Genomic DNA, 13,127 nt, shown 5'->3' with positions numbered 1-13,127 from the left:
ATACATTTTGTTTCTCTACAAAAGAAGTCAATATCTGCTTATTTTTTCATTAGCCACTAATGTATATTCCCGCTAGCGGGAGACTCTGCTGATCCATACAGATTGTCTCTGCTCACACCTATTAGAATTTTTAAAGCCATGTTTTTGGCATCGAGTGGCAGCTGAAGAATGAGACCAGCTGCAGGAAATTAAATTGGCTGAACTTTCCCCCTTGATGTGGCTGTTTGGATTTCTATTCTCTCCCACCTTCCTGAGCCTAGTTTTCCCTAAAATGTCTACCTAATGGCACACAGTTAATGCTCCAAGCAACCCCCCTATGGCCTCGTTGTCAGTGGGGAAAGGAGCGTGTGCCTGAGTGATTTCTGTACCTTTTTCTAAAAGGGGCATGTGTAGCAGAATGGATTGTGCCAATGCAAAGCCATTTGTGGAGAGATGACCTTGAGCTCAGTGAGCTGAACTGGAAAAGAGAGCAGGGGAGACTCCAAAGGGGGAAAGGACTGAGAGGAGAGTCAGAGGAAGTCATTGTCTGAAAATTCTAGAGGGTAAAGTTTGGAAAGGTCTTTAGTTCAGGAAATAGATTTCCACTCATAAACTGACTCCATTTAACTGGTAGTAACAGCCTGGACCACTGAGATGACAAGGGTGTAGAGAATGAGTCCAGGCTCAGCGTGAGAAAAAAATGCCATGGTCAATTATTGATGTCTGTCTGGCTTTAGGAGAGAGGAACAAAGGGATGTGTGACATATGTTTGCCCTCCCTGAATTAATCGTTCTTGCTCATTTTGCAGAAAGGATAAATGAATCCCAGAGTTGAGAAGCCACTTGTCCAAAGCCACATAGCAGGTCAGTGGCAGAACTGATCCCCAAACCCAAGCATTGCTCTTTCTATTAAGCCATGCAGCAGAAATGACATAGAGAAGAGAGCTTTTCTCAGTAAAAGAGTATTCTAATACCCTACCAGCAACCTAAGGAAAATGAGCCCTGATCCAAGATATGGGAGGCTTTGACTTCCTCATTAGCCCTGTGGTGCTGGGGAGAACACCTAGCTTCTTGGGGACTCAGTTTCTTTACCTGGAAAATGGCAGGAAAAATGACTTAAATGCTAAGAGCTATCATAAGATCCCATGATACTTAAGAATAACTGAAGAGATGTCTTAAAAACTGATACAGCTATGGAATGAAATACACATGGCCACACAGTCCTGGAGCATACTTCAGCAGAACTATGGACAGCTCCCCACTCTAATTCTTGCTTTTTTTTTTTTTTTTAATTTTTTTTTTTCAACGTTTATTTATTTTTGGGACAGAGAGAGACAGAGCATGAATGGGGGTGGGGCAGAGAGAGAGGGAGACACGGAATCGGAAACAGGCTCCAGGCTCTGAGCCATCAACCCAGAGCCCGACGCGGGGCTCGAACTCACGGACCACGAGATCGTGACCTGGCTGAAGTCGGACGCTTAACCGACTGCGCCACCCAGGCGCCCCTAATTCTTGCTTTTGATGGCAGACAAAGGTGGGGAGAAGGTGACAACTAGTCCTGTACCTCAGCGTCTAGAGGCCTCAAACAGGAGCTTGGGTCTCATACATGATTGCTCAGGCATACTTCAAGATTAAACCTAGTCATGGCAAGCCTGAGGAGATACCTGGCATCACAGATCCCCTCTAACCCCTCCCCTCCTTGCCAATCCTGTTGCCCTGGGAACAAGAGTTTGCTCCAGAGACAAACTAGGGGGAGGGATGACATTTCAGGTGACAGCAGCAGAACTGTCTCTCTTCCTGTTCCCGCATCCTTCATTTCCTTGAACTATGAGCCTTTACCCAGTTCAATAAACAGCAACTGGGGGCTTTTTATGGGTAAGTACAGAGCGAGGCTCCATGGGGAGAGATAGATGAGAAAGATCTGGTCCTTTCCCTTAATGAGTTCATAACTCCAGCAGAGGAGACATACCTCTCCACAATGAAAAATACAAAGGAGAGTTAGATAATGCCATAATCGAGGTGAATAATCTCCTGAAGGAGAGGAAACACTTCTGGATATGTGTGTGGGGGGGAAAGTTTATCACTCTTCTGTACTCCTTCAGAACTTCCCACTGCAGTGGGACCATGCTCCCAGCTATGACTGGTTAGCAGGGCTGCTCCCTCACTCGACTGTGAACGCCTTGAGGCCAGGAACTACATTTACAACCTGTTGTCTTTCCAGATGGCCAAGCACTGGGCTTTGCACATATTAGGCACTTAAAAAAAAAAAAAGAATGAACCAAATATTTTCTAGTGGATTGTACACAGTCCTTAATGGCTGAGGCCATGTGCAATGAATCTCTGATGTCAGGTGGTAGGAACAGACAGACATGAGTTTGATCTTAGACCACAGTAGCTGTGTGACTTTGGGTAGGTTACTGAAATTTTCAGGATTGGCTTTCCCATTTGGAGAATGGTGACAAGAGGGCCAACCTCACGGGATTATTGTCTGGATTCAACACCACGCTGTGCATTAAGTGGCTGGTATTGTATCTGGCACATAAACCTGATGCTATGGGAGTTCCCTCCTCTCTTCTCTGTGCCTCTCTCCACTCAGTACCTGGTGAGATGTCTCAGCCCAAGCAGGCACTCAACAAAGGTTTGCAGAGTGCCAAGGAAAGCTATTGATGATGACTCTATCCCTTGGTAGGTAAATGGGCAACAGTTCTACCTCTGCTCATCCATTTCAGGGTTTTATTTGGGGAACAAGTTGAGTTTGGGTGTCTGTGTTCAAATGTATTTTAGAAAGTTGAGTTGTTCCTTTTAGTCCCGGAGTAATTTAGGAAAGTAGTTCAGGTGTGGAAGGAGGGCTGCTTGGAACAGAGAGTGCTGAGGAAGTGCTGAAGCCCTAAATCCCGGGGCATGGGTCCTCTTATAGGTACCTTGACACGGTGGATGTTGGTCCCACTCATGCTGCCACTCCGGTCAATGAGGAAGATAAACTCCCCATGGGTCTTTCTCAGGTTCGGCTGGACTGACTGGAGGTCGGGGCAGAAGTTGAGCATGATGACCGAATGGTGGAGGATGTCCTTGTGGAGACGCTTCCGGATGATTTCTGTCTGGAGAAGAAAGGAAAACTCTCTCACTTGAGCTCTCAAGGCGTCCAGAGCTGCTCCTGGGGGCTCATGATGGTCCCCTGTTACTCACCAGGTTTTGTCAAGATCCCACTCATGCTCCGCACGAGAGACACTTCCAGGTCGACCATACCCGGTTCTTCTGTTTGCTAGACTTTCACAGTGGCAACAAACAGCAAGCATAGACTTTGGAGGCAGAAAGACCGGGGTTTAAATCCCAGCTCTCACCGTCCAGCTGTGTGATCTTGGGCATGTCCCTCCTCTGGGTCTGTTTCTTCATTTATAAAATGGGGCAAGTAGAATCCCCTTCTCAGGGTGGTTATGGGATGGACACGTGCAGGACCTCAGCTGAGAAGTGTGTCTCTGGCTTTCACCCCCAGCGTCTAAGCCACTCCCTCCGGCTCATCTTGGCTGTGAACTTGGTTTCCCTGGGTTTACCGCTTCTCTCCCTCTGATAACTTCCTACTCCGTCTTCAGATTTTACCTCTTTAGAATGCCTGCCCGCATCTTCAGGGTGAACTGACTATTGCTTAATTTCCTCACGCATGGAATGAAGACAAGAGTACTGATCTCACGGAGTTATATGGACTAAATGCAATGCCCGTGAAGCCTGCCGGCAGCCTGGCGCAGAGCAAGTGTCTCTACACGGGAGCCACCATCACTGTATCTGCTGCTGTTTGTTGTGAGGACCCAGGCGCTTCTCACATTGCGATGTTTCTGCTTACCTGGCTGCCTCCTCCTAGCTTGTATGCTACTTGCAGGCAGGCCATACCTGAGTCTCTTTCCATCTTACCAGGGCTTACCTCAGAGCCCGGTAGAAAGATGGACTCATAAACATCAAAGGCGGGACAGCACCACACTTCTTTATCTTTCTGTGTCTTCTCTTCACTTGCCCTGGCACGCTGCTGCTGAACCCTGCTTCCAGACTCACCACGCACGCTGCGCCGAATCTCATTTCCTCCATCCTCGCCCTGCCCCTCTCTCTCTCCTCACCCCCATTTCCTCTGTCTGCCTCTTCGTCTGACTGTGTCTGGTGCGCGTGCCTCTTTGTGTCTGCTTCTCAGTGTTTTCCTTTCAGCCCCTTCACCCACCCAGGTGTGTTCACACCCAAGACCTAGGGCTTGTCCTCCTCCCCCCGCCCCCACGGCTCGTCGTTCAGCAAGGCATTGTCAGCTCTGTCGCTGAGATGCGCTCTGAACTTGTCTTCTTGTCTCTTGTCTCTACCCACACCCCCAGCCCAGTTTGGGACCGTACTGTCTCTAGTCTGGACCTTTAATGCCTCTGTCAACCACTCTTACCTCCCTGTGGTCTGTTCTCTACATAGAGCAGGAAGTGTGATCATCCTTGTTCTGCTGCTTACACCACAGCTTCCCCCATGCCTTGCACACGGTTATGAAGCCCCCTAGTGCCTGACCCCTGCCTACCTGTCCCCGCCATCTTTGCCCACGACATGTCGGCAACGCTGGCCACCTGTTTCCCAGACGCGTCGCCCTTATTCTGCTTTCAGTTCTGTGCACGGTCTTCCGTTGTTCACCACTCACCAGGCCTCATTCTCAGACAGGCTTTCTCTAAACACCAGGCTAAGCAGCGCCCATGCTTATCACGCATTATAGCCTATCGTTCTGCGGTATTTCTTTCTTGGTTCCCCAGCCCTCTCTGCCCCTGAACTTGCTCATTCGTTTACTTCTAGTCTGTGCTAGAATGTAAGCTCCATGAGAACAAGGACATGTCGTTTTTAGTGTCCTCCCAGTGCCTAGAACAGAGCCTGACATCTCCTGGGGGACATAGTGTTTGTTGAATAAATAAATAAGAAGTGAATCTGTGTGGGCACCTATGTGTGCATCTCTGAGTTGCTTTTTTTTTTCTTTCTTCCAGTCTCTGTCTCTACTTGTCTCTGCTTCTCTCTGCATCTGTCTCTTGTACGTGGCATCTTCCTCTGTGTCATTTGCCCCCTCTTTGCTAAATCACAGCCTCTGACGGCTTGTCATACCCACTCTTCATGATTGATGTTCACCTTCTGGATGCCTGCCTCCCTCCTCCGTGAGGGATCACGCTCTCCCTCCCACGTGGAGCTCCTTTGCCAAAGGCCACTGCCCAGCCTGGCTTTCCGGAAGACAGAGCCCAAGGCAGCAACAGCCTCATCTGCCAGTGACAGGAGCCCCTTCTGGGAACCTGAGTTTTGCCTCTCAGCGAGGTGGCGTGGGGACCCCGGCTCAGGATTCACCAATGTCTCCTCCTGCTGCCTTTATCCAATTGCAATAAACTCATCACTTCTTAGTGGCTCTGGGTGATCCCCTGTCATCCCCGGAGCTCACAGGAATACAGGGTACTTGCATAACCAACCCAAGGTGGCAAATTCTCATTTGCTTCCGCCCTCCCGGGGCTAATTGATTTAATCTTGGCAGGCAGAGGAGCCCCAGGCCTGGGACACCCACTGCCCCCACTGCTGCCCACATGCTACAGTCCTCAGAGCTCCGGGACACCCCCACTCTGAGAACCTGGCCCCAACCTCTTTTCCGAACTGATTCATCTGGGTGAGGGAGCCCCTCTGGGAAGGCAGATGTTCCCAGTGGGGTCCCCAACATGCGACGACAGGGGCAGTGAGCTACTGACCCTTTCCTTTCGCCATCCCTCCTGCCCCCCACCAAGCAGGCCCTGCCAGGGGGATGTCTGCTGAAGGGGTTGGCACGAGCAGGGAAGGGTCTACATATTCCCATGCCCTCCCCCTCTGCCACGGTCCTCTGCCAGTCAGGGAGGGGCTCTTAGATCCAGCCAAGCTGCCCCCACAGGGTTGACTCTGAGTCCTTAACCTCATGTCACCAAAGCCAACGGTCTTCCCTTCCTCTCAGCTGAGTGGTTCTTCTTGGGTGCTAAACCTCAGCGTTCTCGTCTAAAACGGGGATACCAGAAAAAGAAGCATGCCATCGTCCTTGCACCTGCCTTGGCATTCAGGGCCCGGCTTGGTGTGCAGAGCCACGAACAGGAGAGGCTGCCGGCTCAGCCTCCTACCAGCCTTCCCCAGCCGCCCCCCCCCCCCACCCCCTGCTGAGGCTTTCTCACACTGACACTTCATGGGGGGAGGGGGAGGGCCAAGAAAGGGTCTCCTTCCGGCTTTCTCTGCTCTGCCTTTATTCTTTAGGTAATAGTTGCAAGAATCTCAGAGGAAGGAAGAGCAGGAGACCCATTCAGCAGATGGGAAAATGGAGGCCCAGGGGTAAAGGTGGGACTGAGAGGGCACCTGCGGGCTCCTTGGGATGAAGCGACCTGGAGAAGACCAAGGTTGTTTCTGCCACCAGCCTAGAACGTCGCCTGGCTTAGGCACCTCGGTGGCATTAGGAGAAGGTGGGCTGGCAGGAGGCAGGAAGACAGGGTGCCTGCCGGGTGACGGGGAGACAGAGTGACGGCTGCATCTGGACGTCCATGTCCCAGCAGCGCCCCAGCCACAGGCGGAAACAGTGATCAGGATGTGCCAGCAGCGTGCTGAGGGAGGGACCCGGGCAAGCCACCCTCTTCCCCTGCTCAGCATCCTCATGGGTCCTCTGATGACTGAGCCCCCAATGTCACCCCAGTTCTGCCGCCGCCGACTTGGCTCCAGCCACACGCACCTGTCTCTCTGCACTGCTGTCCTTCTTCATCCCTTTAATGAAATCCGTTCTTCCCTTCAAGTGCTGCTCAAACTCTCCCAGGGTCATGTCCCCTTTCTCCATCAGGACGTGCGGCATGTGGGGCTCTGCAGAGATGAGATCAACTCTTGGCACTTGTCCGAGTGGGAGGGCAAGGCCAGGGGCCTCGGTTTAGGAGGAAGATCTTCATGGAGGGGGAGGACTCCCAATGTGGGGAGGGGGAGGGACCCCCTGGCTGCCTGGAGTGGCGTGGGCCTTGGGAAGACTCCTTCTCTGCCAGGCAGGGGAGCCTAGTGGCCATGGAGAACTCACACACTTCTCTGGGCCTCAGTTTACCCATCTATAAAATGGGGGTGAGACTGGGCTCTGATTTTTTCAGATCCTGACATTTTATGAAGCCTTCAAGAGACAAAGGAATTGTTCTCTGAGGGTTCAGAGCTGCGAGGGTCTCCCTGAGCTTGGGATTTCAAAGGTTACCTGCTCAGCTGGCCTGGAGGCCAAGTTCCCCATTGGGTGGATGAGACCCCCAGGGCCTCTGGAGCTAGAATCCGGGCAGGAGGCACTCAATTCCGCCAACTAGAGTCAGGTTTCCAGGAGCCACTATTGCTGGTTTCCTCTCTGCTGCCCGCCCCCCCCCCCCTCCCGGGCTGGCCTCGTATCTCTGCCCCACAGGATCAGCACCTCCTCCCTCCCACAGGCCTCCCAGGGGCCCCGCCTGGCGCGTAGTACCACTGGGGTGGATGAGGATCTCCACCGGCCGGTCGAAGGTGTGCCTGTTGGCCAAGGTGATAATGATGCTCTTGGCCGAGCGTGCAGATGGGGCAGCATCAGCTCGGATCTCGTGGGTGGGACTCTCCACCCCTGAGTGGCACAGAAACATGGAATAAGCTCAGGAGTCTCAGGAGAAATAGGGGCTCCGTTGGGGACAGGAAGACCCGTGTCAGAGATGAGGGGCTCCTGACCTGCTGTGCAACCAGGGACAGGCCTCCTCAATTCCCCCATCTGCAAAATGGGGGCTAAGACTGGCGATGTCTGTGGCCCTTCCTGCCCTGACCTCAGGATCCACTGGGATCAAAGGGTGGCTTCCTCATAGTGCACATAAAGAAAGCAAGAGCTCAAGGCTCGATGGCTGGGCACTCTGTAAATGCCATCGTGCTGCTCTGGGAGAACACTCATTGACAAGAAACTGCGTCCTCATGTCCCTTTAAAACCTTGAGTGGGTTGGGGAGGGGAGCCATCAGAACAATAGTCCCCAACTCTGGTTGCATGTTAGAATCGTCTGGGAGCTCTTAAATATTCCAGTGTTCAGGACACAGCCCAGACCACTGTCATCAGCAGCTCTGGGTGGGATCTGGGTGGTGGGATCTGAAAACTCCCCAGCCGATTTGACTATGCAAGGGAGCCATTGAGGTGGGCATGGGGGCAGCCTTGAAACCCGTCGTTGGGAGGGGCTCATCTTTGGGCCACACGTTGGGGAGCAGGAAGTGGGGGTCCACGAAGCTCCATGTGCTTCTGGGAGGGTCAGCTTCCCTGCCTTCCCCCTCCTCTCTATCCCTGGCAGCTTTCTGCTGGAAGCCCTCCCCGCCTCCAGGCCTCAGGTCTTTCCGGCCCCGATCCAGGTCTGGGTGGCCCTCTCTCACCTGCGAGCAGGCACGGCCCGCGAATCTCCAGCTGGAAGTTGAACTCGTATTCCATGGGGTTGGACACATCGGTGTCCAGGAGAGTTGCCAGGCACAGCTTGTTCCAGGAGTCCAGGGCCCGGGTGCCGAAGCAATGCTTGTCTTTGCTGGGGAGGTGGCCGAAAGGAGGAGGAGGTGGCAGGAAGGAAGGAAGGAAGGAAGGAAAGAAGGAAGCGGCAGGAAAATGGAAGAAGACGGTGAGTCCCAAGCGGCCTCGGCATTCCCTGCAGCCCAGCCCGAAAGGGGGCTGAGGAGCCTCCTCCCACCCCACACCCTTACTCGGCCATGGGATCTGACCCCAGGGAGAGCCTGGACTCCGACATGAGACCCGACGACTCACGGTGGATGGGCCAGGCGCCAGGCCTGGTGCCCCAAAGCATTGGCACCTGTCGTTCTCACCACCTCCCGTAGAAGAGGCATCAGGGCCCCCAGGACCCCCATTTCCCATATGGGAAAACAGAGGCTCAGCAAGATGTAGCAGCTAGCCTAAGTTCCCACAACTAGCACTTGGCAGAGAGCGTGTCCTCACCGGGTGAGTCTGGCTCCATGCTGAGGACATTCACACAACATCACACAATGTCTCAGATCCCTGCTCTTCCTTGTGAGCCGGGGGCGCCTTGCCCAAGCCGCTTCTCCAAGTCTGGGTTTTCCATCCATTAAATGTGGATAATAATGAGAGTGAGTTGCTCAGTGAGTCACCTGCTGAAGGCTCAAGTTCCCAGGCTCTCTTTCTGGGTCATCCCCCACCCTGTCTTTGACCCTACTGTATCCCCCACCCCTCAGGGTCACACCCTCTAAGGTCTTTGTTCTACGTGCTTAATCTGCAGGTCTCCTTGTAAAGCACCCTGTGGGGTGTGTGTGTGTGTGTGTGTGTGGCCCATCACTTCCCTTGTTTTGCTCACTGCTGTTTTTTTAAGCTCTGTCCAGGTGCGCTGTGCAAACCAGTCTTTGCTGGGACGCGTGTCACCTGGGGGCATCTGTTATATTGTACTTCTTCTCCCTGCCTCCCTGGGTTAACAGATAACACAGCAGGTCTGCATCCCTTTTGTGGACTTAGGAAACAATGTCTCTGGGGTTCGTGGGTCAAAGGACAGCCGCTGGCTTTCCAGGCTGCAAAGTTTCCATTTCTGCCAGCAATGGACAGGAATCTCCTCCTCTCGGCACCCTCACTAACCCTTGGTATTATTATCTGTTATTCTTATTTTTTCTCGTGTCACTCTGTGTGCACAGCTCCGAGGTTCCTGGGGATTTGATGCAGGCTGCTCCTGAGAGCGTGTTTTACTCTGCCTGCTGGAACGGGCAGGGATAAGCTTCTCAGGGCCTCCTGGGCCCCTTGTTCTTCCATCCACCGAGGTCTTGAGTGTCCCCAGCTCCGGTAGGCCCCGTGTCTCAAACACAGAAGACTTGGGGCCGATGTCAGCACGTACAAAGACAGCACACAAGCTGCTGTTCCTGGTCTGAGACTGGCTGGTGCCTCAAGTTTCTGTGCTGTGACAAGAGGTGTCCTCACTTAGGCTTCAAGACCTTATACAGTCTGACTCTCCATCATCCCTCTGACCTGTCTCACACTCTGGTAGATGTTTTAGCCTTCCGGCCGCTCCTCCAACACATCATGCCCGCTGCTGCCTCAGGGCCTTTGCACTTACCCCTCCCGCTGCCCTCTGCACAGAATGTTCTTCCTCCAGCATATCTCCACCCTCCCTTTCTTCAGATCACGCAAATGTTGCCTAAGCTGTCCTTTCTAGCTAAAATAGCACCCAGTCTATCCTCCCTAGCCTCTACAGCATTTAGCTTCATAGAACTCGCCTAACATATTACATGTGATGGGCTTATTTCTTTATTAACTCTCTGCCCCCCCCCTTCTGCTGTCAGAATGCCAACCCCATGAAGACAGCGACCTTGTCTGTCTGGTTTACTGCTGTATATTCCCCGCACGCAGAACGGTGCCTGGCACACAGTAGGTGTTTAATTACTGTTCATGTAGTGACTGAAAATTGCACTCAAGGCTCACTCCACACGGGAAGCTGCCGTAACCCTCCCCCTGGCTCAGCCTGAGGTCAGCATTTCAAAGGTGGCATCTAGACATTTGCTGACACTGCTGTCTGTGTCCCGATGGGCACGTGTTCCCGGCTGTCCCGGAGTCCTACCAGGGTGTGCATGAAAGTTCTGGATGGATATGGTACATCTTCATGGATTTCAACTTGGCCCAAAGGTTTGAGACAAGACTTGGGGGGGGGGGGGCGGAGTTAAGCAGTTCAACTGGTCATTAATTGTAAGTGTTATTTTTATGCCAGAGTAGCACAAAGACGCTATGGCATAGATTTTAAAAATTCACATGTGAATGATAAAATGCAAGACCTCCAAAGACATCTGGATGCTGCAGGCTGCTTGGCTGCTTGACCGTGGCCTCCTCTCTCCCTGCATGGGAAATGCTCACCCGCCTCAGTCCCCATGGGGTCGGGGGGGAAGGGGGGAGCCCCAATTTCAGCAGCAGGTGCCTCAGGCTGTGACCCACCTTATTTTCCTGTTTGGGGGGGGCACGGCAGAGCACAGAGAAACCCTCTTGTCCTGGGCTTGTAGTTTTCCCAGTCCCACCTTCCTAAAACCCCTATTACTGGCTTTTTGTTGCTTTTGGAAGAAATCCAAAGTCAGCCAGGTCTACAGGGTGTCCTAAGTGTCTATAGCCTCATTTCGTGTCACCCGTGCTTCAGTTCTCTGGGGTCTGTCCTTGCTACCTCAGGGCCTTTGCCCCTGCTGTTCTCAGCTACAGGAACTCTCCTCTCGGTGCCCACCTCCTTCTCATCGCTCAGCTCACAGCTGAAATATTGGTCTCCGGTCCCTGGAGAAGCCTGGCCTGGCCCCTGGCCTTCCAGGACGGGTTCCTCTTTCATACTGTCAGCGCTGTCATTGCACTTTTCACATCATTAATTATGCATGCAATACATAAGCAATTACCTACGCATCAGTTACGTTATTAGTTGGATAATGATCTCTCCCCCTAAGTCCCAAAAAGGAAGGAGCCATGTTGGTTGGGCGCCCTCTGTATCCCTAACACCGTCTGTCTAGCACTACTAGGGTGCTAAGAAAATGCCTCGAGTGCATTAAAAAATAAAGCCTGGAAATTCGAATCCCAAGCTGTCCAAATACCTGAGCTTCCGGCCAGCAGCAGCACGGGGCATTTCAAGGGAGATTATTTAAAAAAAAAATTTTTTTTTTAATGTTTATTTATTTTTGAGAGAGAGAGAGAGAGAGAGAGTGAGTGGGGGAGGGGCAGAGAGAGAGGGAGACACAAAATCCCAAGCAGGCTCCAGGCTCCGAGCTGTCGGCACAGGGCCCATCGCGGGCTCGAACTCACGGACCGCGAGATCGTGACCTGAGCCGAAGTCGGATGCTCCACCCACTGAGCCACCCAGGCGCCCCCTCAGGGAGATTCTTAAGCGAGCAGAAGGGAGCAATTATTCGGGTGGTGGCTACTGTACCACCAAGCGTCGTCCTCTCTCCTCTCTCCCCTGCCCCACACTCCGCTGCCTTCATCCGCAGCCTCCCTGCTGCCACCCGAGACTCCGCCCTGGGCTGGGCAGGGCTCCTTACCCTTGGGCCTGTTGGCTGGAGGGGCCAGCGCTCTCGGTGCAGAACTGAGGCACGGTCGGGGCGCAGACAGCAGGCAGCAGGACCCGCACAGCCCCGCTGGGCAGCGTGGGGAGCTCCGAGGACGTGCTGACGAAGATGGTGATGTTCTCCATGGGGACAATGGTCCCCAGGTTGACCACGAACAGGACCCGCTCCAAATCCTCATCCAAAGCCACCTTCCCCGGCGTGCAGGAATGAGGGATGACGGAAACCCCCTCTTGCAGAGTGGTCCCTAAGTGACAGGCCTGGAGTCAGCAGCTATGCACGTATTATCTCTAGTCCCCTCGAAGTGGGGTAGGTTTAAGAGCCCATTTTGCTGATGGGAATATTGAAGCTTAGCGGCGGGGTTGGGGGTGGGGGTGGGGGGTGGGGTGGGAGGGGTGCAACTTGCCCAAGTTACTAGGCAAATAACTAACTCGTTGGCCCGGGATCTGAACCCACGTGGGTCCGAGGCCAGGCTGGAGTACTTCCCACTGGCACCCTGCTGGGAGGGGGGGGCTGGGACCCACACAACCTGGACAGAGGCCACGCCCCCATTCGCAGACCCTGCTTCCCCTCAAAGAACCACATTTAAGTATCCCCCCACCTTTGGGGCAGATGCCTTTGTTCATGTCTATTGCTGTTGTCTGAGAGGCCCGTTCCCTCGCCCCTACTTGGCCAGCCTCACGCAGCCACCAGCCCCTCCACAAAAGCCTCTCTGGTCCCCAGTCGGACCCTCCTTCCCTCCTCCGACGTTACGCAGACCCCTCTGGCACAGCTGCCTTCCACCTCCTGTTGCGGCTCCCCCGATGCGTGTACAGCTTTTCGTCCAGACTGTGAGCAGCCCTAACAACTTGGAGGCAGCTTGGTGTCTTGCCCACAGTGGGTGCTCATTCGAAGATTCTTGACTGTCTTAATGATCAGGTGAACAAATGTCACTTTGATCACAGATCCAACGGTAAGAGTCTCTTATGTCACATGATCCTTGGTCTGACTTCAAATCCTGACTTGTCACTAACATGCTGTGTGAACTTGGGCTGAGACAAGTTTAAGTGAGACACTGCATGTAGAGGGCTCACCCCAGGGCTTCCCCTCAGTACATGTTGGGGATGGCTTTCCTTTCCT

At 53.4% G+C, this 13,127-nt stretch overlaps 1 protein-coding gene across 1 annotated transcript in view; it reads right to left on the bottom strand.

Moving 5' to 3' along the window:
• VWA5B1 (von Willebrand factor A domain containing 5B1) overlaps nt 1-13,127 on the bottom strand; it is a 39,659-nt gene that overhangs the window by 26,379 nt on the left and 153 nt on the right. Inside the window, exons 2-6 of the mRNA XM_040471526.1 lie at nt 11,985-12,268; nt 8,355-8,500; nt 7,444-7,575; nt 6,697-6,821; nt 2,900-3,076 (exon numbers count right to left, since the gene is read on the bottom strand). Coding sequence (XP_040327460.1) covers nt 2,900-3,076; nt 6,697-6,821; nt 7,444-7,575; nt 8,355-8,500; nt 11,985-12,268 — 864 coding nt within the window. The remainder of the gene's footprint in view (nt 1-2,899; nt 3,077-6,696; nt 6,822-7,443; nt 7,576-8,354; nt 8,501-11,984; nt 12,269-13,127) is intronic.

This window comes from Herpailurus yagouaroundi, unplaced genomic scaffold (assembly GCF_014898765.1).
Source record: "Herpailurus yagouaroundi ecotype Mexico unplaced genomic scaffold, PumYag 77, whole genome shotgun sequence".
Taxonomy (NCBI): Eukaryota; Metazoa; Chordata; class Mammalia; order Carnivora; family Felidae; genus Herpailurus; species Herpailurus yagouaroundi.
Note: the sequence above shows the minus strand (reverse complement) of the source record. Positions and strands in the feature narration are given on the sequence as shown.